We start from the raw sequence: 25,315 nt of genomic DNA on the forward strand, positions 1-25,315 counted from the left end.
GAAAAATTTGTAAGTCAAAAAACACCTTTGGAAATGCGATTTCCCATACGAATGCATTGAAAACGGAAAAATCCGTAAGTCGAAGCAACCCTATCTAAAAATTCGCAAGTCGAAAAATCCCTATCTAAAACCGCCGCGGTTTCCCCCTGGATGTCGAGACATTCGAAAGCGTGCGGCCATTACCCCCATTCGTAAGTTGAAAAAATCGGTTGTCGAGTTGTTCGTAAGTCAAGGTACCACTGTAGTCATTTTATTGTATTTTGTTAAATTGTGCACACTGCTTTGGCAATCCTTTCAATTTAAAATGTGGGGTGAAAATGAAATAAAGCAAGAGTCTCCAACAAGCACATCACATGCAGCCCACAATTTCACAAATATTTAAAATGCGCGCGCACACTAAAACCAAGTATATCAGGTAATGTGCTTCTAATTTCTCACCTTTCCTGAAGGACCAGATGCAGATGGCAACAGATGGGTTAACTTTCCTAATGCCGTGTTGTGCGGGCAGCTCAGTGAGACTGCAGTGGGCAATGAAGCAGCAGAATTCAATTTGCAGTAGTGACCTAAGAAGGGCTATTTTTAGTAATAAAATAGGTCAGGGGATGCACGGTAGTACAGGCTGATAAATGAACAGTGTTCCCCCTCCTCTCAGGGGGCTTGTTTCCTCTTTTAACAAGGCAGCTCCGAAGTGGAGAAACCAGATTAAGTATCATCACGTGATCAATGTTTGAATTTTTCATTGTGAAATCATCATTGGGAAAGCACTGTGGTTTCATTCTTAAACTTGGAACAATACAGAAGCTAGGTTAATGCTTGTTTTGGGTTTTCATGAAAAGTAAAAACAATATAATCCTGGTTGGTGTTGCAGCATTTTTTTAAAGCTAGTTGAAGCACCATTTAAAAATGTGTGCAATGCACATAGCAGGCAGATCTTGATTCTCATTGCACTGGTTGGTTTGCTGTGTTTCCTTCATCTTCTTTGAACCATGAAGGCTAGTTTCTTTTTTACAGCATGTGAGAAATTTCATTAGTGTATATAGAAGCCTGCTTTTTAAATCTAATGCAACCCATATATCTTACACATTGGTTACAGACTCGTTTTGAGCAGTGTGAGAGGCAGATGGTATAAAAGGCTTGGGTCATCATCATATTGTAAAGATGAGCTTTTAAGAGACTGCTTTGAAATTGACAAGATCGAGCAGGCTGTCTGAAAATCTGTGTTGTCACTGTTTTGCCCTATAACAGGGCTCCCATCTCTCTCCTTCCTGGCCTATAAATGTACTTTTCAAGCAGTTAATCAAGGCAGATAGACACAAGGAACAGTATTTTGGAACACAATGGTGAATCACTTAACAATGAGGACTATGATATTAAGTTTTGGTCGCTGGCACTTGGAATTAGCTTTCAAAATGACTTAATGTGTTTGATTTGCATTTACTTTTTCTGCACGGTGTTACAATTGCACTCGATGCAAGGAAATTGGCTGGACATCGGGGCAACTGCAAACAGAATTGAAACCAATGATAGCCAGCTAATTTTTGACAAACACATTTTAAAATGTCATTTGCCCCTGGAACCCTATTTTAGGAAAGAGGAATCTGGAGGTACAGAATTGTCTTAACACAGCTTGAATCATGAGTCAGCTTATATCTGCCAAATAATTTAACACTCATAACTTTGCTGCAAGTCACTATCAAGCTAGTTTTCAAAGTACAGGAGACTTAATACATCTGACACAATCATACCATCCAGGTCAATGGACTGGTCTGTTTAAAAACCTGCCAGCTACTCTATCCTAGGGAGTTCAGGCTAGTGATTTGGCTAGTATCAATTGCACCCTTGAACTCGCCACCTTTATAGAGTTGGTGTGTGCTGTGGTAGGCAGGTGAGTTGTGCATAAATGTACTTTTTATCATTTCTCTCCCCCCCTTTGTGTCTCAGCACTTGTATAAATGTTGTTTTCTTGCAGTACTAAAAAGATCTCCACCCCGAAGAGCTCTTTGCCTGGTTTGATAAAAGCAAACTGCAAGCTTGGTTTACTATAAATATAGTCATCTCAGGCACTTTCCACCTTACAAGCCTGTCCCTTCTAACTCATCATATGCATCGTGAATTCATGACAAATCATGATCAGCTCAGTGCACCCATACAAGAGCAGCCTACTCTTCTGCTAACGTGGTGCTCTCTCTCTCTCTCTCTCTCTCTCTCTCTCTCTCTCTCTATATATATATATATATATATATATATCCATTCATTATCTATGTAATGAAAAGCTCCAGCAGGAATTCTTTCTCTCTTCTTACCCACCCCCTGACTCCTGATGCCTTAGGGTTGTAGTGCAAAACTAAAACCATAAGCATTTCTGTGGTCCATCTTTGCCTGCAACTGAAGACTCCTTGCCTATGCAAGGAAGTGGAGTTTTCATTCACAAATTGGTATTTACAGCTATAACTATAGAGTCGCCTTTCTCTGGGCTTTACCCCCTCCGCCATAGACACAACAAACTGCTGTGTACTCTGCAATATATGTGCATAACCCTGCCGCCGAAAACCCTTTACAAACCATTTCCTCTAAAATTGAAAATAAATAAATCCCAGGGCATTTTTGCAGGCTCTGGTGTGATTTGCCCAAAAAAATGGTACTGTAATGTCCCAGTTGAAGGTATTTGCCTCTGCTCATTTTTCCCTGTGGAAGTATCTTCGCCTATAATAAAATGTAGTTGTGTTATATTTGCATAGTGTGGGATTCATAGTGAAAAGGTTCTACTGTTGGGAAGATTGAAAATGGACAGGATGCCCTTTCCTCCTTGGCAACTTGACTGCTTTAGTCTTTTGGTAACAGGAGAGCAGGAGGTAAGCACTAAGGCAAGGGTGTTCTTGGACTCCCAACTCTAATGGGTCCCTCCTCGGTGGCTCTACTGTCTTTCCTATAATAGCAGTGGGGTCTGCATAGCCAAGAGCTACTTAACATTGGAGTTCAGGAAGTTTCTTAGGGTCTGGCTGCACCAGACCCAATTAATGTGCTTAATTCCCTAACGAATTAAAGATAGAGGAGTTTAGCATCCAGAGCTAAACTGCTCAGGGTGTTTCTCTTTTCTTGCTTGCCTCACAGAAAAAACTGGTGCACTCAGCAGATAGAAATCTAAAATGCATAACAAGATCCCCCCCCCGACAGACAGGGAAGAAAATTGATTCTTTCTGGCGTTAAAGACTCGTGATTTATGAATTACAAATGTGTCTCTGGAGGCCTGCTCGTATATTATGAGAGTCCTAATGAGAGCCTTGTAACTATATCCGTGTCGTGTAGCCTTTTGTTTTTTTGGCATTTTGTGAAAGCCTTGTAGTGCCTCCTTTTATTTTTTTTTTATGGGCATGCTGATATTTCCATTTTTGTACTCATTCAACCACCGTTACCAGAATGGCCATTTCTACCAACCCATATCTCTGTATTCAGGGTGGTGCCGTGTGGGATTAGAGGGGACGAGAACATTCCTGTCACAAGTAATGGCATTAGATTATGCACTGGCTCTCGTGACAGGGCTTGTAAAATTCACATTGCCCATGGTTCATCCTGTGGGCTTTGATGCATCTCAGGATAGAACATCACCAACGAATTAGTGTCTCTTTTGATGAATGTCACTGCTAGGTGCATTGCTGTAAGGTGTTTGCCAGAGAATGAGGACAATTCCCAAATACAACTGATGGACAGTGCAAGCAGAAAGGACCAATCTGGACAGAATTTCTCTGTTTCCTAAATGTTTATCTCCTATATTTATCTTCCATATTCAAACCAGAACTCAGAATATGATTTAGATTTAGTTGGTGTCACTTGTTTGTATCAGTGCAATTGAATGTTGAATTATTGGAATGAAGTTTGATATGTATGTTCAGGTCAAGACCCCGTTCTGTGTGTTGAGATAATATATCCTCTTGACCTCTGAACCAATTTTCATAGGGGAGAGGGACAAGAATGCAGAATACTTTGCAACATGCTGTATGGCTTTAAGACTGTGCTATCAGACCAAAAGGTCTATATATAAATCTTGAACTCCAGCTCAGCTGCCACCAGTGTTTATAAAGGGAACAGTAAAGATGTTAGATATCAGAAAGGGCATATGCCAATCATTGGCATATATTTTTGGCTTGGAAGGATACAATTTCTGAAGAATATGTGGAGTAAGAGGGTCATATATACATATGCATTAGAGTTACCCTGGAAGGGACCCAGGTGGCGCTGTGGTTAAACCACTGAGCCTAGGGCTTGCTGATCAGAAGGTCAGTGGTTCGAATCCCTGTGACGGGGTGAGCTCCCATTGCTTGATCCCAGCTCCTGCCAGCCTAGCAGTTCGAAAGCACATCAAAAATGCAAGTAGATAAATAGGAACCGCTACAGCGGGAAGGTAAACGGCGTTTCCATGTGCTGCTCTGGTTTGCCAGAAGCGGCTTTGTCATGCTGGCCACATGACCTGGAAGCTATACGCCGGCTCCCTCGGCCAATAATGCGAGATGAGCGCGCAACCCCAGAGTCAGTCATGACTGGACCTAATGGTCAGGGGTCCCTTTACCTTTAGAGTTACCCTAAAATAATATCTTTCTGAGCTATGATTTTTAAAGAAATTGCAGTACTCTTCTCCCCACAGCTGGCAATCCTTAACATCTGGGAGTAGGAAAATGATACCTGTGTTCACTGGTATCATTTTTATTCTTGACAGCTAGGCTACGGATAGCTAAAAGCTGGGAATTAGCAGAAACTTTGATGCTTGAAACATGGCTTCATAGAATCTGGATTGTTGCCATGGCAGAAAAACTAACATTAAACTGGCCAAAGGGAAAGCAAAGCCAATGGATTTCTTCATGGTCTGACACTCTTTAATGGACTGTAGGCAAAAACTGGACATTTCATATGCGTTCTCTCAGCTCTGGAATGAAAACTGAATTCTTCCAAAATGATAATTAAAGACAGCTATTGCTCAACTGTAGGAAGTAATGCATGCAACACACTTGGTTGAATTAGGTGACTGGGATTTGAATGGGGTGTTGCATATTGTTGATCAGATTTATTGGATTGATTTCCAGCTCTGTGTTTTCATATGGTTCATTTAGGTGTTATTTTCTTGTATGTGCATTGATATTGGAAGCTGTATTTGATGTGATGTTATAATTTTAATTTTCTGGGGGGAAATGATAGAATGCATTTCAGTGAGCACATTCAGAACACAGTTGTATTTCAGCTTTGTCTTGTCTCCCACATTAATTTTTCAAGGGGGGGGCAGAAACCCATAAAGCTCAGTGTGATGTTATATCTCCCTTGAATACTGAGTAAATCCAGTATGATTATGACATAATTCTGCATTTAGAGTTGGAATACCTGTGTGACCTCTGCACCCATTTTCAAGGGGAAGAGGAACAAGGTGAAATAGATTGTAAAGCAATCTCTGAAGTAGGCTTTACTCATTATATTTAGTAGTGCTTGAGGCTAGATTCTTGAATGCAGCTGATACTCATATCCCTTTTCTTTAAATCCATATCTATATCTATCCACCTGTATTTTTTATTATTAAAAAATTAAGTGAGAACATCAGAGCATAAGGATGGATAAAAAAGATGATCCAAATATTCAAGTCTATTCTGTTGCTATGATTGATTATGGAGTGCTATTACTATTAAGATCTCTGCAAACGAGTTCCAAAGTTAATGAGGGAAAACCATTTGTGGAATTTTTTTTGCCACAGAGGACAGTTGCATAAAGGACAGAATGAAACAATGTATCTTGCTTACTCCTATGCCTGGAACTTCTTGAAATATTTGCATGGTTCCACCACTTCTTCCTTCCCTTCAAATTACTTCTCATATTCCACTTTTTCCTTGATGCCTTTGACTTAAGACCCTAATTCTTACCCCCAACTGAAATTAAACCTAAATATATATCTATACTTACTTATAGTTGTCACCTGTTACTTTTGCTTCTCTCTCTTTCTTATTTTCTTTGTAACCCGTCCCCCCAGACAACATTTGGACTGTTAGCACATTGTTATGTGCTATAGATCTAGATATAAACTGTAAAATGCTATGAACACCAATGACATTGTACATCATCGTCATCATCGTCATCATCATTTTTAAAGGTTTGGGGTGGGGTGAGTCCCTCTGAATATAAGAGCAACTAAACTGGATCAGAAGAATTGATGCTTTTGAATTATGGTGCTGGAGGAGACTCTTGAGAGTCCCATGGACTGCAAGAAGATCAAACCTCTCCATTCTGAAGGAAATCAGCCCTGAGTGCTCACTGGAAGGACAGGTCCTGAAGCTGAGGCTCCAATACTTTGGCCACCTTATGAGAAGAGAAGACTCCCTGGAAAAGACCCTGATGTTGGGAAAGATGGAGGGCACAAGGAGAAGGAGACAACAGAGGACGAGATGGTTGGACAGTGTTCTTGAAGCTACGAACATGAGTTTGACCAAACTGCGGGAGGCAGTGGAAGACAGGCGTGCCTGGCGTGCTATGGTCCATGGGGTCACGAAGAGTCGGACACGACTAAACGACTAAACAACAACAACAAACTGGATCAGGCAAAGGTCCATCATGTCTAGTAGCTTTCTTCCTACAATGGCAGCTGGATGCATCAGGAAGCCCATAAGCAGAGTTACAGGTAGGTAGCCGTGTTGGTCTGCCGTAATCAAAACAAAATTTAAAAAAAATTCATTCCAGTAGCACCTTAGAGACCAACTAAGTTTGTCATTGGTATGAGCTTTCGTGTGCATGCACACTTGAGGCTAATAACCCTTTTCTCTTCTTGGCCTCCCCTCAGCACACTCAGAAGTCGGCTGACTCTGAATTCTGCTGAAGGAAAGGTGTCCATTCAGTGGATATTTAGCCAAGCTTGTTGTATGGATTAGAAGGTTGCTGTTTTATTTGATGAAAGAGGGCTATAAAATCAAATAATGTCGAGACCAATACATTATTAATGAAATTAAAATTGTTTTGCAGCATTTTAGAAATCCTGTTAATTATCTCAGTGATTCTGCTGTAAGGGCAGAATGTGAGAGTAGGCTTTATTTTATTTTTAACCAAGCACTTTGGAAAAATACTGCACACTTTCCCTTACTATTTTACCTGTAAAACAGAAATACTAAATAAATAAATAAAATCATTTAAAATATGGAAATAGATTTCTCTGCTTTCTGCAGCCTCCCACTGCCTAGTGGCCTCAAATTAATTCCTTAAGAATCAGTCCCCTGTGCACACTAACCTAGGAGTAAGCTCAATTGAACCTTAGTGGGATTTGTGCATCTAGAACATGCAATAATCAGGACAGATTAAGATGGATTGAAGCCTTGGAGTTGTATTAATTTGGGTGAGAAGGAGCAGAAAAACCTGAAACCTGAATTATAGATTGAAGCAGGCAGATACCATAAAGCATCTCAGAATCAAGAACAGTTTGGGGGTTTTTAAGCAGAGCTACAGATACAGGTGAAACTCGGAAAATTAGAATATCATCGAAAAGTTCATTTATTTCAGTAATTCAACTTAAAAGGTGAAACCAATATAGGAGACAGACTCATGACATGCAAAGCGAGATATGTCAAGCCTTTATTTGTTGTAATTGTGATGATCATGGCGTACAGCTGAAGAACACTTTTAAGTTGCATTACTGAAATAAATCAACTTTTTGACGATATTCTAATTTTTCGAGTTTCACCTGTATAAGGTGACTCTTGGGGCCCACACAAACCCCTACTGTTTAATATTAAAGCTTCTTGTGCTTCTAGATTTATGGTTGCAAGGTCCAATATTTAACCAAAGGAGTTTTCTTTCCTATGATTCCTTTAGGTGAAGTAAAAAACAAAAAACAAAAAGTGAATGAAGCAAACTTTGGGAAAGGTGAGGCAAAAGGCCCATTCTATTAACCACCTACAATTCATGGATATATGTGATATCTCTGTTCATCAAAGTGTTCTAAATTAGGTTCAATTTATATGTGATCACACATTGGATATTGAGAAATATTCTGTAATGCTGAACAAAACGCACACATCACAATAAACACTCAGCTTTCCAAGTTCCCATGGATGTCATTGATTTGTGCTTTCATGCATTCCTCCCACCCCCATGACTACTACAAGATTTAGGTTAAACAGCCAGAACAGCTTTTTAGGAGCAGCCCAGCAATGGAATAAGCTGACAGGGGAAGCCATGGAAATCTTTGGAAAGTCAAGGGGGCGGGGGAAATTGAACAAACACCCATCACAGATGCTTTAATTCTTAGCTAGTCTGTTTTAGAAAAAGAGGTGAAGTAGATGAGCTGTTGAATCCTTCTATGTTTGTGGTATGCTGTGAAATGCCACCTGAAATTGTTCTGTTATATGGCAGTGCTGAATGAGCTGGATTGTGATCTTCAGTGGCCCAAACCAGCACCGAGTCATGGCATTCAAATGCTCAGGATTGTGTTACCGGGTGATTAAAGCTATCTATGAATGTACCCTTTTAAATAGAGGGATGGAGGAAAGGGTAGAACTGCAGTTAAAGAATTGGAGTAACTTTCACAGGCATTTCACATCTTCTGTCTCTGCGAGGACTCCTACTAAAAACAGTGAATGCATGTATTAATTTAGCCCTTTTAAGAATTTTTTTCTGGGTGAAAAATCCATCATAAACTTAGAAATAGACAGGGCATATGAATGCATGTCCTAATTCTCTCCAAATCAAAGGCCAAGAGCAGTAATTATCTCATTCTGAGATTTTACACCCAGATATACTTTTAAATTAGGGAGGAAAATGGATACAGTTAAATGCAAAGGGCATGAGCTAATGTTCTCCTCTGATCTGAATGCGGGAATTCAGTTGAGCGGCTTGGAGTATGGTGCTCCTGTTAAAATTGTACCCTTAATTATTTGATAGGCTTGTGATTACGGCCATTACCTGGAGAGTCACGAAACCCCTGACATTGAAAAGTATGACAGAAACACTGGACTGAATCCAAAGTTGCCTCTGAAAAGGTCTTACGCGGGTTGGGGCTCTGGAGCAGCAGTGTGTGCTTGTGGATAGGGGTAGGCCTGCAGGAGGAACAAGGAACTAGGGAAGACCACCTACCATTTTTTTCCAGTAGGGAGGGAGCCCCGAACAGATCTCTGTGTGTTCCACGAATAGAAGCGCTTCTGGTCATTGAATGGCCCACCTGGATCCAACTCATTATGAGTTGAATTTCCGAGTGGCCGCGTATTTCCCATTTGTATGCAGTGAACTTCATAGCCAAGAAGGGATGTGAAATTAAATCTTCCAGATTCAGCACCTCATCCACTCCTCCCAAACAGGATGGCATAAATACGGAACAGCTAATCATTTTGCTTGCAGCAAACAAACATCTGCTTGGCTATGGGTGGCAACTTTTCAGAAGTAAGTGCCCAGTCAGGGTCACGTTAGTCCAATATGCTAAGGTGCCAGAGCATTTCAGGCTCTTAGCTATAATTTTAGAGCATGTTTCCTGTTGGCTGATGACCTCTTTCAAGTGCTGATCACAGCATAGCTTGAATACCGCTGTGTGGCTGGCAGCTACTCTCTGCTTATTTCTAAACTGCAGAAGTTTCCATCATCTGCTCCCTGGTTTAATCCCTTTCCTGTTTCAAATCCTCTGTGTATAAAATTTCCTCTTTTGATTTATGGACACAGAATTGCAGCTGTTCCCCCCCCTTTTTTTTCTTTTTGAGGACTTTTCTTCATAAGGGTTTAGTATCCCAAACAAGAAAACATACAACTAATTTTACAGTCAAGAGATGTGCCTTTTATCTTCCACATTTTCTGAAGTCCTTCTAACTCAAAACTGAAGCATATAAATTACACTATAGCTGTCTGCCTTAGAACTTGCTTATCTTCCTACACAAATAAGCACAAACTTATTAAAATAGGGTGCCCATAATGGCACTCTATTTTCTTCATTGTCCCTGGAAGCTGAAGGCAGTGGGAAGTCATCATGTTCCATAAGTTCCAATAAACATTTGGGCCTTCAATTTGCACAGTGCAACATCTCTGCTTGCACATTTATCAAAACACACACACACAAAGAAACACTACCTGCTAGTCACCTCAGAACTTCCCCACCTCTGAGCCATTCAGTTTACCATAGAGGAAAAGAGGACACTATCCTGGGCTGCACGGGTAATAACCAGTATGAAAGGGGACAACTAGAGCTCTAGTTTTTGGCAGCAGCCCTGTGATCTTTGGATGAAGGGCAGTATAGAAATTTTACACACACTCATACATACAGCCATGGCTTCCTTTAACTGAGGAATGTGCATATTTACAAGGCCAGTCTTCAGCAGGTTTCAGCTAATGTCTCGCTTGACAGATTGCTTGCTGTCATTTTCACTTTTCATGTTTCGTTTTACTTCCATTGCATGCAGTATTTTCCTTTGGGAATGAGCTTGACTCACCTTGGCAAGTCTAAATATAGAGTTGTCTGCATTACAGGAGCATAGTACACATACATTTGTACAACATAGTTTTGTTTGCCGGATATTCCTCACAGTATGTGTGTCTTCTGCAAAACAAGCCTTTTCTTCTCCTGGCTCTTTTATTGTGAGCAGAATTCAGAATAATGTTTTCAAATGCCAGGCCTTTTGTTAACCCATTAAGGATCTGATTAATTATGATGGCATCCTCTGGATGATGTGATTTATGTCCCTCTCATTTTTAATGGAAAACGTAGATTACTCCTAACCATTTTGGAGATAGTCAACATTAATTACACTCAGAGTAGACTTAAGTAATGTTGGATATCACTCAGTGTAATTTCACCAAATTAAGTTATTTCTGTTTAGTGATTATTGTTTTCAGACATTTTCCATATTGCTTTCCATTTCATTTTAAAATGACCCCTCATCTTGTACTTTACATGATTTATAGCCCATCCTAAGCACATATTTCAATGGTACTTTTTCTAAATATATGTTGTTAGGATTGCAGTTGTTTCTTGCATCAGCTGTGTTCTATGTTTGCAACAAGGAACTGATTTTTGATGTGTTTGCATCCTTCCAGAAGCCTTAATTTATAATTATGTTTTATTATGCAGTAAAGTGGATAAATCACTAAGTTGTGGCCAAATGTTCAGTTAGCCACAGTGTTCTGATCCAGGTTATAACAGCTGGAATTAAAACAAATTTAGTTTTTGATATGACACCTCTTTTTTGTTGTTGCTACGAATGGCAGCCATTTTGTGCTTGTACCCATGGCACAATATAGAAGTACCAACACCTCATATTTTTTTCTTACACGCACACCCACACACATATCTAGAGAGAACACATACAAACAGTAACCTATGAGCGACTTTTACCATTCTTGCAAACAAGAAAGTTTCTTCCACGTAGGTGACCTGGTTCCCACCCCAAAACACGCGAGAAGAGGCTGTTACTTGTAAGTAAGAAATACGTCTTCACACAGGCAAATAATGGTACAGGTGCAGGAGTCACAGTTCAAGAGTAGGACAAGAGGCTCAAAGCTCGAAGGAAGCAATGAAGATGCCCCAACAAGTTTCCACATCCTGTCAAACCTTTAAATAGGAGGCATGACTTGCTCACCTTGTAAGAATGTTTGGATTACAAATGTGCACTCCATTGGGATGGGTAGGTCTTCTCCCATCTACAAAGGCGGTACCTGGTTCTAGGTGACAAGACTGTGCCCTCTTTTTTTGGGTTCCTGTTCAGTTGCTGCCACCTTCTGTTCTGCCTCTCTACTCAGCTTCTCCTTTGAGCCTCCACTGGGGCTCGCTGCTCTGCAAGAAGATGGGAGGTGGCATCTCATTTCTCCCTTCCAAAGTGGCTGAAATCAGGACGGAAAGAGGCAATTCTGGCCCTCCTTCTGTTTCTTCATCCTCCTCTTGCACCCATGCCTGACAAGCCAAACCTGATCCTAATAGTGCTATGGGGCACATGTCATCAGGGATTTGAATGGGTGTGTCAGCCCTGAAACTGTAGAAAAGTCTGGATTTTATATTTTGTTTAAAGAATTAATGAAATAGTAGAGGAGGCAATAATTTTCCTTGAAATTGTGGGGAAATTGATGTCTCACAAGCGAACTCATATTTATTTGGCTATAAAACCCATTAGCTGATTTGTTGGCCTAGAGGCAGTGCTGTGGCCAATAGGGTTATCATCCTCATAGTTGTAACTGGTGTAGCTCAGGCAAGGATGGCTTCAGTTTTATATGTGTGTATCAGAGTTGTTACCTTCCTTTAGTCGCCTATATATAAAAAAGAGACAATCAAGAATCAGATTTCTAGGGTAGACCTCCTCAGAGAAGTCTTGTTCTGGCATTTAACTGATTTAGCAACTTTTATAGCTGTGTCAACCACAGCATTCCAACAAAGCATGATGGCTTTATAAATAACTTCAGAACTATAGTGTTTCCAAGGAGGTGCTGAGCTCCATGACATTTCAAAAGCTGTGTGGTGAATAAATTGGTGTAATGATCTTTAGAGGCATCAGAAACCTTGAATTGCAACCCACTTTGGGAATCCTTGTGACCTTGGCATCCCTCTGAACTGTAAGAGAAAGTCTTTCTAACACCTGAGATGAGCAAGGCTTCTCACAAGCAACAGCAAAAACGAGTACTCAAATAGATCATTAATTTGAATTCTTGGTTTAGGGTGATTAACTGCCAGAGTACATTGCTCAAGTAGTACATATTTGCAAGGCTTAATAGATATCCCACTTTTGAGTTAATAGATGATGAGAATTAAAGCTTCTATTAACTCTTCGTGAAAGAGTTCACAAAGCCTTGCCACCTCAGGAATTCATCCTTATCCCCAGTGCCTGGCATCTCTGGTCAATACCAGTTCAAGGGTCAAAGGAAAGGAATATATGAACCAGTCTTCAAAGAAGGTGTCTCAGGCAAGGTACTTGTTTTCTTCACTCACTGAAAGACAACATGAAAGACTCAATACTCTGAAGGGAAAATTGGAAGCCATATGGGTTACAGCCCATATGCATCATGGGTGATATCCTATATACTCAGAATAGATCCACTGAAATAAATGGACTTTGATTTCAGTGGGTCTGCTCAAAGTATGACTAATGCTGCACACTGCAGGAGTTAAACTGAGGATGCTATAATACTCTTGTATGTGTCTAGTGTTGTGTGTGTGTGTGTGTGTGTGTGTGTGTCCGTGTCCCAGAATAAAGATATTGGTTCTTGAAAACGTTTCTGAAAAAGGAGGGTACTAAGGGGTTTTCTTCAGCTCCTACACTCTGAAGAAAAATGCTGTTATAAATAAATGCAAGCGCTGAAGCTTATTAAAACATTTTTTTAAATACATTTCTTGCTCTCCAGTTAGAGAGCATCATGTTGCCATAGAGAGGATGCACCTTCAGATTTATTCTGTGGATATGTAAAGAATGCCTCTTAATTGCTTCAGCGTTACTCTTCCTCATGGTCATCTGTTGTCTCCTATGCCTGCCTGTCAACTCTTTTTGCATGTTTATTTTCATTACTTTGGGGGATCACCTCCCCTTGCTTATGTACTGTTATCATACTTTGCCTCACCTTAGTCCCTTTCTCCAGTGCCATTTCTGCCCCCTCACCCCCGGTTAAGCTAACTTGAAATTATCTTGCTTATGGAACATTGTTCTTAAATCTCTAACCTGCATGAGATAGAGGGCTGTGTAAGATGTCACTCAACATCCAAAAAACCAAAGTGCTGCACCAACAAGTACAAAATAACCCCTCTGCAGCGCCACAAATCCAACTCAGGGGTGTAACGTTGGAAAATGTTGATCACTTCTCCTACCTAGGCAGCTACCTTTCCACAAGCGCCAACATTGATGCCGGAATCCAGCATCGCCTGAGCTCTGCGAGTGTGATAATAATAATAATTTATTATTTATACCCCGCCCATCTGGCCGGGTTCCCCCAGCCACTCTGGGCGGCTCTGTGTGGCTTTCTCCCGATTGAAGTGTAGAGTGTTTGAGGACCGGGACATTCGTAGGGAAACCAAAATGCTTGTTTACAAAGCTATTGTACTACCAACCTTACTACAGTATATGCTTGTGAAACATGGACCACTTATAAATGCCATCTCCAACTCCTCGAAAGATTCCATCAACGGTGTCTCTGAAAAATTTTACACATCACTTGGGAAGACAGGCGAACTAATATCAGTGTACTGGAAGAAGCAAAGATCACCAGTGTTGAAGCAATGATTCTTCAACATCAACTTCGTTGGACTGGTCATGTTGTGCGGATGCCTGATGATCGTCTTCCAAAGCAACTACTCTATTCCGAACTTAAAAATGGAAAGCGTAATGCTGGTGGACAACAAAAGAGGTTTAAAGACTGTCTCAAGGCAAATCTACAAAAATGTAGTATAAACACTGACAACTGGGAAACACTGGCCTGCGAGTGCTCCAGTTGGAGAACAACCTTTACCAAAGGTGTCATAGGCTTTGAAGAAACTCGATCTCAGGACGCAAGGGAGAAACATGCTAAGAGGAAGGCACACTTGGCAAATCCACACCATGATCAACTCCCACCTGGAAACCAATGTCCCCACTGTGGAAGGATGTGTGGATCCAGAATTGGCCTCCACAGTCACTTACGGACCCATTGTTAAAATCGTGTTTATGGAAGACAATCTTACTTGGCTACGAGTGATCGCCAAAGAAGAAAAAGAAGATTAATACATTAAGCTGCTGTTGCATTCCTCCCTCCCCCCCTTTTTTTTTTAAAAAAGAAGAAGAGTAGATCTAATAATATAGAATATTAATGGTGATTTTTATTGGAAGATAATATGAGCAATTAAAGTGCTGGCCTTCTGAGAGTTCTTGCTATGATTGAAGAGAGAAGAGTTTTAGCTATCGGAATGTCCACATTTCAGGTTAGGCCTTTTCATTGCAGAAAATATAGAATGCTCCCAATGCAGTTAGAGAGTTTGAAACATCTGTGCATAGCTGTCAAGTTCTCCCCCTTTTTAAGGGAAATTTCCTTATGCTGAATAGTCTTCCTCATGAGAAAAGGGAAAACTTGACAGCTATGCACCTGTGACCTCTTACCCCACTTGTCCAACAAATGCCTTTGTGGTTAAGGGGAGTAAGAAGGGAGTAGTAAGTAGCTACTTGTGCTGTCACCAGGATTTCCCTTATACAGAGGTCTTCCCTTATACAGACTGTCTTCAGTCTAATTTATTTATTGACTTTATATTCCACCCTTCTTCCCAAAGGAGAACAGGGCGGCAAACAACAAATGACATGACACTAACACAGGGGTCCCCAGACTTACCGGCGTTTGGGCCGGTTCCCACCGCGTCGATCGCGCGGCGGGCCGGAGGACGGGGGAGCGCGCGCCTGTGCGGGCCGGCGGGCGGGGGAGTGCGCGCACGGGCGCATGCGCAGGGGCGCTTACTGGCGCGGCGGCGCGCTTCCAGGGTGGAAAAAGCGCCGAAAATCCGTTGTGCGCATGCGTATGGGCCTCCCCTGACCCGGAAGTGCACCAGAAATGACCTCTTCCGGGTCGGGAGAGGCCCATACGCATGCGCACAAAGGATTTTCAGCGCTTTTTTCCCGACCCGGAAGAGCGCTGCCGCGCTGCGCGCCGTAAGAGCAGGCGGCGGGGGCGGGCGGCGGGGGTCGTCACGGGCCGGATTGGCAGGCCAATTGGGCCGCATCCGGCCCCCGGGCCGTAGTTTGGGGACCCCTGCACTAACACTTCCAGTACACATGCAGACTGGGAAAGATGTCAGCTTAAAAGATTTGTTGGAAGAGACGGGTCTCCAGTTGGTAGCAGAAAGACAACAGAGAGGGCATCTGTCTAATATTTTAAGGGGAGGGAATTCCAAAGTGTAGCTGCCACAAAACTAAAGGCCTGATTCCTATGTTGTGTGGAACCGACCTCCTGATAATATGGTACCTGCAGGAGACCCTCAGCACAGTGATCAACTTGGCAGATAAAGTATAAAACTATTTTTTAGATATCCTGATCCCAAGCTGTGTACACACCCAAAACACCACCTTGAACTTAAACCCAGCAGCTAATTGATTGCTTGTGTAACGTTTTTCAACATTAATGTAACATGTTAGTAATTTCCTGCCCCAGTGAGCAGCTGAACCACTGAACTTTGCACCAGCTACAACTTCTGGACCAACTCAAGGACACCCCATACATAGACGGCATTTCAGTAACCCCGGTTGCAGGGTACCAGTGCATGGACCATAGTGGTTGGGCTATCCTGGTCCAGAAGCACCAGTAGCCTTACTAGCCAAAGCTGGTGAAAGACATTCCAAAACACTTAGGTCATCTGGGCCTCTAGTGACAGAAATGGATCCAGGAGCACTCCCAGGCTATGAACTTGCCCTTTCCAGGGAAGTACAACATCATCCAAAGCAGGTAATTTACTAATTATCTGGACTCAGGAACTGCCCACTCACAGTGCCTTTGTCTTGCTAGGATTCAGAGAAAGTTTGTTGCCCCTCATCCAGCTCACCACTGAGTCCAGGCACTGCTCCATAGTATGAATCAATTATATACACATAAATGCTGGAGGTGCAACTTGTATAGAGCTAATATAGTCAACCCCCCCCCTCCTGCACTTGCCCTAAAATCATAAATCACTGGGTTTCCATAGCAACTGAAATTTTCTTGCTTGCTTTGACCATAAGATGAATAAGCCTTTTTAATTCTCCACGCCCCTCTCAATATTCCAGATCTATCAAGACCTCCAGCTTGTATAATGCCATAGATGCCTTCCAGTCTGTCCTATAAAAGAAATATGCAAGAAATATGGTTATTTAGGAATCTGTGTGCTGTCTGTCTTTCAGGGCTATACAGCCATCTCAAGGTGGTTTGTATGATAAAAACATACAAATTTCCCCATAAAAATAGCAATTCAACCTAAAAAAATACAAACCAACCACAAAAAATACAACCAGCAGTACAATAGAAAATGGGACTGAGTGACTAGCTCCAGTCCACTGGGCTGGAGGAGGTTCAGGATGGAGTAGAGGCCTCTCTTTCTGCAGCCATGCCTAGCTCACTTGGATAGTGCACTTGTCCAAGCAGCAAATGGGTGGAAGCTACTGCTGGCAGTATTGCTGCCAATGGAACCCCTCAAAATTGGGTTTTTGTGGGGGCGGGAGTTGCATGCTGGGCAGCACAGTTCTACTTCATCCTGAGCTACCCCTACTTGCATCATGTACTGTTAACAGGCCTGATCCTGGTCTCTTGGCTGCTGCAGTGGGTCCCCACCACCACCTCCCACCCTAGTCAGTATGAGTACAATATGAGTAAAGTGCTTTGTTAGCTGTTCATTATCACAAGATTTGGAAAACCTTTGGGAGTAAGCCAGACTTAGGCAGGAGCCATCGTTTCAGGGGAGTAATTCAGAATTTATGAAACCAGCAGTTAATTTTATTCTGGAACTGATTCAGGTTCCTGGTTTGTTGCCACAGTTGTTTTGAAATTGATTATCATTTTCTAACAATTTATTTGAGGAATGGGGGCAAGGGCTGTGTAAGAAAGGACCTGCCAGCAAATTGTCTGATGAACACGGATATTAACTGGTGCTCCTACTTTAAACAGGGGAGGTGGAATCTTAATGCTGTGAGGAATAACCTCAAGCAGCCAAACTGGATGTTGAGATCTTCGTGTTTCATTCTTTCATTTGTTCTTTAGATTACTGAAGTACATTGTTGGGGTTGGCCAACATAGAAAAAAGTGGCAATTTCTGAACTGGGACACCAGTAGTAAATAGTAGATTGGAATTCTTTTTATTCTAATCAGTGATTAAAATTTTATTAGCAGTCTTTAAAGATATTGACAGGGTGGCTCTTCAGGGATGAGCAATCTAAAGACTTGCCTTCTTGTTTCCATAGCAACCCAGCATCTCCATCCTTTCAAAGCAACCCAGCCTGCATCATGTACTGCAGAGGTATTAGATTCAGCAGAATTACATTAACAATCAAGTGTCTTTCCATTTCCTAAATGTTTGCTGCATGAAAATGGGCTGTGCTGGCATTTAACGAAGATAAGAGAGGCAGGGAGGGGGAGGGAAGCACACTCTTCTCCTGGAAACCTCTAATTTTTAGACTAATGATATTTCTCTCTTAGATTTGGATTGTTCATAATTCACCAAAAAGGAGCAATTTGCCCTTTTTAGACATTGTGTGCCTCTGAAAAATCATAACAATGAGAAAATACTTTGTATTTTTGACCAGCTTACAGAATCAGTGTTTGTTGTACGTTTGCTTTAACAGATTGTGCAGGTCTTACATTAACAATGTGGTCAAGGTCTCAGTAAAAGGATACATTGGCAGAACACATTCTAGAACCCCTTATGTATGCAAATCATGCTTATGCCCAGAAATGCAGCTATACTCAGGTGCAGGGCCCTGTACTCTGTACTCTTCTGTACATGCTAATCCTTCTACTGTTAAGTAATATGTCACTCAGGCCCACCCATTTGCTGTGTTGCAGCAAAAAACAACCAAGAACCTTGTGACACCTTCAAGGGCAAATTTGGGAGAATACAGTAAACTGTTGTTGTTGTTTAGTCGTTTAGTCGTGTCCGACTCTTCGTGACCCCATGGACAGTTTAATGATGAAGTGGACTGCATCCCCCACAAGCATATGCCATAATAAATATATTAGCCTTTAAGGGGCCACAATACTCTTTGTTGTTCTTTGAAAATGTTATATTTAGATGAAAGTACTTCTTTTATTCTTGAAGTAGTCATCATTCCAACTCGGTGGATGAGGATAATAATCAAAAACTGATTTTAGATTATTTAGAACGTTTCTTTCTACACATGGACTCAAATGTTTTCGTATTGTTACCCAGTATCAGTAAAATCAAAAACCTTGCTCTCTCTAGGCATAAAGGAGGAATATGCAGCCACGGTCCCTCCATTTAAAAATACAGAAGCTCTGGTTTGCAGTAATCTTTAGGGGGTCATGGTAGATTTTTGCTATTGTTCCATTTTACAGCTGGGAAGGCTTGTTGGTTCAAGAGTATAATTTATGTAGCAGTAAACCAGCTATTCCAAAGGAAATACAGACACTCTGCTTGTTCTAATCAGCAAAAAAAGTTTTGTGGAGGGAGGAGAGGAGAAATTATGGTTCTCCTGCATCACATCTAGTTTGGCTCTAACATTTAACATGTTAGTTACATGGCATTAAGTTCCAAGATATGCAGAACCTTTTTTCAATTCATGTATTATTCAGCTCACATTTGAAGTAGCAACATGGAAACTGGTTTAGACATAAAAGGACCACCCAGCGAGGTAGATGCTATTGTTAGTACGGAACACTTTCCCACATCCCCACTCTTTTTTGAGGTATAGAATGATTCAGTAGTTTATTTTGGCTATACATGTGAAACCAGAAGTAAAAACTGTTGAAAACAGTGTTCTGTTCCATCAAGGTAATAATGCCAGAAATCCAACGAGAAAACCTATTAATGCCCCATAACATGTTAAATGTTGCAGCCAAGTTAGATGTGATGCAGGATGAACCATAATTTTTCCTCCTTGCTTTAGTAAATAAGGGATTTCTATACTGTACCTTCAATGGTAAGAAGTTCCCATCTTGGTTTATAAAATGTGTCAATTTGGTCCCCCCCCCCCCCGTGAATAGCAACCATGGAAGGAAAAAACACATATATGTGGAAGACAATTTACAAACAAACAAACAAGATCAGAACTACAGTAATTGAGGGAGGATTTGCTTGCCTTTTTAACCCTGCCAAAGTGGTGGTAGTTGGTTATTAAGAAAATGGTGTAGATGGAGAGGCTTATTCATTCTTCCTTTCTCTTTTTGCATCTGCAAAGAAATCAGAAGTTTCTACTTCTAGTTTTCAACTAACCTGAAGTACTTGGAAAACCATGGTTTGTTTAACCAAGGGCCATTTGCAGGCTATGGAAGTCAGCAAATTGAGCAGGAGAAAAGTCCTTAGTGGTGGCTTACTTTCACAAGAAACAATGGCATTAAAAAAATTGCAACAAATTATTCTGCCACTGCTTGTAGCAACGGAGCTGGCAAACTGGTGTCTTGGTAGGCCATGATTTTCTCAAAAAATGTTTCGGGAAGGCAACCATATCTTGACACAATATTATTTCAGATGCATTGTGTGTGGAGGGAGAGAAAGATGGCTTCTCTCACAAAGGGCAGGGATCTAGTATGTTCACTCTTGGGGTTGGGTATTTTCCCAAAGACTGGGGAAATATCCCACAAGCTAAAACATTAATTTTTAATATTAACTTGAAAGTTTTAGGTCAATGCTTTGAGTGTGTAGTTTTAGATCTGGCTATTAGAATATTTAGGATACTTTTTCTGTGCCTGAATACTGAGCTAAATAGAGAACTTGTTTTCCCAGAGCAGTAGCCCACTTGATATCTCACTGTTATTGCTTAAGGGTGATTCAGTTACACTGGCATAAGTTTAAAAGAAAGAGTAGCGCTCCATTTGTAAAAGCGTTTTTCTTTTGATTGTCAGTGCCAAACACAGTAATACCAGAAATAGTTTCCAGAAAACTGAGCTGCCACTTTTCAGACTCTTTGGCGTCAATCCCTTTTATAAGGCTGAGAATTTTGTACTGAATTTCAGAGCCCTAAATATCACCAGCAAACGCGGTTCTTCATCTGGAACTGGAAAAAGAACAGATAATGTAAGAGATACTTAGAGGGTGATGGAACATTGCATGTACAAAGTTGGATCGAGACCTTAAAGTTCACATTATGATTCCCTTCTTGAGTACAGTGGTACCTTGGTTTGCGAACTTAATCCGTTCTGGAAGTCTGTTCTTAAAACAAAGTATTCAATTTACAAATGGAACACACTCAACAGGAAGCAGAACATGTTCTGCTTCCAAGGCAAAGTTCACAAACCAAAACACCTACTTCCGGGTTTGCAGCATTCTTAATCCGTTCATAAACTAAGCTGTTCTTAAACCCAAGGTACCACTGTAATCTGTATTGAAAATATTAGGTCACATTTGTGACCCCTAACTCCTGATTTTTAATTCCCAGTCTATGCTGTTGTAGAATAAAGTGATGGCACAACAGCCCAATTCTGTGCATGTTTACTTGGAAAGTATTTTGAGAAAAGGCTATAGCTGGGCATGCAGACACTTTCATGTTCAATTCCCAGCATTTCCAGATGGAGCCACTGCCAGTCAGTGTAAAGAAACATGAGCTACCGGTAGTTGGGCCAATGGTTTGATTCCATATATGGCAGCTTCTTATGTTCTTAAGCAAGTACTACTGAAACATACCCATTGCTCTGCAAGGCTGTTGTTGATTGCTAAGTTGATGACCTTGGGAATACCGGTAGCGGTGCTGTATTAGTTGCTTTAACACTCTGATTACAAGATGTCTTCTTTTCTTGTAGGTAGCCAGTGTTTTTCCTGGGGATGGAATGAACACGGGATGTGTGGCAATGGAACAGAAGCCAATGTTTGTGTCCCTCAGCCTGTTGGGACTTTGAGTTCTGCAAAGCTGCTTTTGATTGGATGCGGAGCTGGACATTCCATGGCATATTGTCATTTACCATGCTTCAACTTTCTACCATAGAAATGTCAGCACAATTTCAAGTACTATAATCATTGGTGTACTAATATTTATATACAGCTAACCAAGGTTGTGAAAATTACTGGGGAAACCGGGTGCTGGTTTGGAAGAAAACAAAAGGAACTTGTCTTGTAATACTCTTTAAAAACATAACCAACAATAGTGCACTGAAATAAAATATTTCCTGGTGAAAGTAGGCAGAATCCAGTGAAATTAGTCAAGGAACTATACTTGGTTACTACTCAAGTCTCATTAATTTATTTGGGAGATGGTAATGCCCAACATTTGTTAGGTTGCTCTCATATATATATATATATATATATGTTTTTTGCTTGCTTCTTTTTTTAACAGCTTGAGCAATTTGTGTCATCAGCAAATCTGTCCACTTGACTGCTCACCCACAATTCCAGAACCTTCATGAAAACATTAAAAAGCACTGGTCCCTTGGTGGATTCCACTTCTTGTGTCTATTCACTGTCAGAATCATTCATTTATCCCCACTCTCTGCTTCCTGTTCATGCCTGCCTTTTAGCTCATGCCTGCTAAGCTTACTCAGGAGCATAGCTGCCAAGTTTTCCCTTTTCTCGCGAGGAAGCCTATTCAACATAATGGAAAATCCCTTTAAAAAAGGGATAACTTGGCAGCTATGCTCGGGAGTCGTTGCTGATGTTGCACAATGATCACCCAAATCTCCATGCCTATTGACACTCTGAAATAATTGTCAAAGTTTAGTGAGTCAGGACTTACCTTTGCAGAAGTCACATGGGTGGTTCTTCAGCAAGGCTTATTCGTCTATATGCTGGGTAATTTTATCTTGAATATTGCTGATGTGAAGATAATTGGATTATAGCTTCTGGGATCCAGACAGATCCTTTTTTAAAAATAAAAAATGGTATTAAATTGGCCATTTCCCAGTCCTCGGGTGCAGGCATAATTTACAAATTTTCATTAGAAGCTCTGCATCTTCACATTTTTATTCTCCGAGAGCTGTTAGGTAGATGCTATCTGGATTGAGTAACTTTGTTCATTTTAGTTTATCAATAAGTTCCAGAACTTTGTTACCAGTTATTTAGACTCCTTTCCCTAGACGGTTAGTTCAGACACAGGGATATGGCTATGGAAGGCTTTGAAGTTGAGACCAATGAGTTTTGTCCAAATCAGGAATTCGGGAGAAGTGTCATACAGCTTAAATAATGACAATTTTGTTGGGAGAGTTTTGGGGCTTGATGTGTAAGAAGAGGAGGCCAGGGAGGTAAAAGTTGCAGTAGTCTAAACAGAGGATGCCCAAAACAAGGAAAAGAGCTTTCACCAAAGGAGTGGAGAGGCAGGGGTATATTTTTACAGAATTGTGCAAGGAGAAGTGGTAAAGAGGGTAAAGAGTCTTTAGCATTCTGTGAAAACTGTATAGTGATCTTCTGGGGGTTCTCTCAACCCCCCCCCCCCGAGCAGATTTTCAGAGGGTGAAGGGGAGAAAGTCCTATTGTGCTAGCAGGAATCCTTGTGCTGACGTCTGCTAGTGCAACAGTTTAGTTGAAGGTGATTAATGCATTGCAATGGGGTGCACAAAGTAACGAAATTCAGTGTCAAAATTGCCATGGTTCTCTCTATGAACACTGGAGTCTACAGAAAATTGAATATCGCTGGAAGGTGAGATAACAAACTGTCAATCAGGTCTTTACCACTGAACATGATACGGCTTTCTACCATAAGAATCCTACGTCTTGTTAGGTAAATAGTATCAAGTGACAAGGATGTACTACAACGTAACAAAAGACAGAACAAGCAGCATTGCAACTGATTGTTATAAACATTAGTATTATGATTTGACAGCAAAGTGGCATCTTGTGACTTACCCAGCAGTGATGCTGGGGGAAAGGGTTCATCTAATAAAGTATCTTTCAATAAATACAACTCTAGAGGTGACCTCTAGCCCAGAGGACTTCAAGCCATGGGGGAAAAACAGAATCTCGCTTAGATTCTTTTGGACAGTTCAAAGTTGGGTGCTCTTGGTATTATCCATGTAGGCAAAGCATGCACTAAGCCAGGGGTCAGCAACCTTTTTCAGCCGTGGGCCGGTCCACCGTCCCTCAGACCATGTGGTGGGCTGGACTATATTTTGAAAAAAAATATGAACGAATTCCTATGCACCACAAATAACCCAAAGATGCATTCTAAATAAAAGCACACATTCTACTCATGTAAAAATACCAGGCAGGCCCCATAAATAACCCAGAGATACATTTTAAATAAAAGGACACATTCTACTTATGTAAAAACGTGCTGATTCCTGGACCGTCCGTCCGTGGGCTAGATTGAGAAGGTGATTGGGCTGCATCCGGCCCATGGGCCTTAGGTTGCCTACCCCTGCACTAAGCTGTAGCCTGCTAGAATGATTTATTGAATCAAAGTGAAAGCTGTAATATTGCATATAGGTATATATGTGCCTGTGTATGTTTTCAAAGCACTCATATCTTGCCCTTTCTAGTAAAAGACATAGCATTTTTGTGCATAGCAGTTACATAGATTCATACAGTTGGAAGGGATTCCCCTAAGTCATTTCCTGCAGGCTGTGTGTGCACCCTAAATCTCTACCCTTTTTGGGGTGGTGGTGGAGGGGGTTGAGGGTGTAAGGGAAACTCAAGGAAGAAAATGTCATTCTCCTTAGACAGCTTAGCTGGGTAACTTTCTGTGGGTTTTTTTTGAAATACTTTGGATATTTATGTACCTCTCTTCATGATGAGATAAGGACATCCCTTTTTATTTGAATTCATTTGTCATCACAAAACCTTTCTGCAGCACTAATAATCATACTGCGTCTGGGGACGGGGCAGAGAGAGTAACAGCACAGCAACAACAACAATGTCTACTCAGTTCTGTTTAATTAAAGAGGTTTACTAGTTGGTCTGAGGTCCCTTCAACCTCTGCTTTTGTATACCAATAGTCTGTGTGACTGTTTCCCTCTCCCTGCCTCTACTGGTTACAAAAGATACTACAAAAATGCATTGAGTCTCTAGTACTTAATTCATATTAAGAACCTGACCTTATTAAAGGCTTGCTATTGCTTGGGTAAGTGCGGACTGTGAAGTGGTGTCAATGAGAAAGTAGCAGGTAGGATGGTTTGTTTGAAGTCAAGAAAAATCATTGCTTTATTTGGAGCGGTGAGGAGAAAAGAAGGGCAACCATCACATGAGTGTTGCCTTGGGGCACTTTCATCCTATATACTTCAGTGCTCAGCTCAATTCTGAGTTTTCTACTTTATCTCTGCTCTGTTTCCTTTGAGTCCTGGCATGCTCATTTGTCCTAACAACCATTCCTTTCAGTGATCGTATTTTCTTTGTGCCTGTGAAACTTTAAAGAGGGTGAGAGTGAGAGCAATTTATATGAAAAATCATTTTCTCCTAGATTAATGGCCATTACGCTTGACTCTTATCACAGTGTCATTAGCTAGAATCTTTTCTGGAGTGAGAGAATAAAAGAAACCACTTTCCTGACTAGCTTTTGCAGAATTATCCCACCATACATCATGTGTCACACCAGTTCATGGAAGATACAATGGGTTTGCTGCTTAAAGATTACAAGGGTGTTAATCTGTTACATGCAGCTACCATGTCCAATTTTATATCTTTCTAAAACTCAGTGGATCATCTGAGCCTCATATACTAGAAGGGCGATCATTTAGTTTAGATGGAGTAGATTCTGTTGGAAATCCACCCTCCCACCTCTTAAAATGATGTGCAGTTTCTGAAATACACTAGCCTAATAATAATTCA

The 25,315-nt window shown here is 41.1% G+C and overlaps 1 protein-coding gene across 5 annotated transcripts in view; it reads left to right on the plus strand.

The window, feature by feature from the left end:
• SERGEF (secretion regulating guanine nucleotide exchange factor) overlaps positions 1-21,741 on the plus strand; it is a 96,999-nt gene extending 75,258 nt beyond the window's left edge. For 4 of the 5 annotated variants that reach the window (XM_035120412.3, XM_035120430.3, XM_088666738.1 and 1 more), the window contains one exon: positions 21,367-21,741. In XM_035120412.3, coding sequence (XP_034976303.3) covers positions 21,367-21,548 — 182 coding nt within the window. In that variant the 3' untranslated portion in view covers positions 21,549-21,741. Of the gene's footprint in view, positions 1-17,855; positions 17,912-21,366 lie in introns of all 5 variants that reach the window. The other variant, XM_088666727.1, reaches the window with a different exon arrangement.
• Positions 21,742-25,315: the final 3,574 nt, after the last annotated feature.

Source organism: Zootoca vivipara, chromosome 1, assembly GCF_965207765.1.
Source record: "Zootoca vivipara chromosome 1, rZooViv2.hap1.1, whole genome shotgun sequence".
NCBI classification, from domain to species: Eukaryota; Metazoa; Chordata; class Lepidosauria; order Squamata; family Lacertidae; genus Zootoca; species Zootoca vivipara.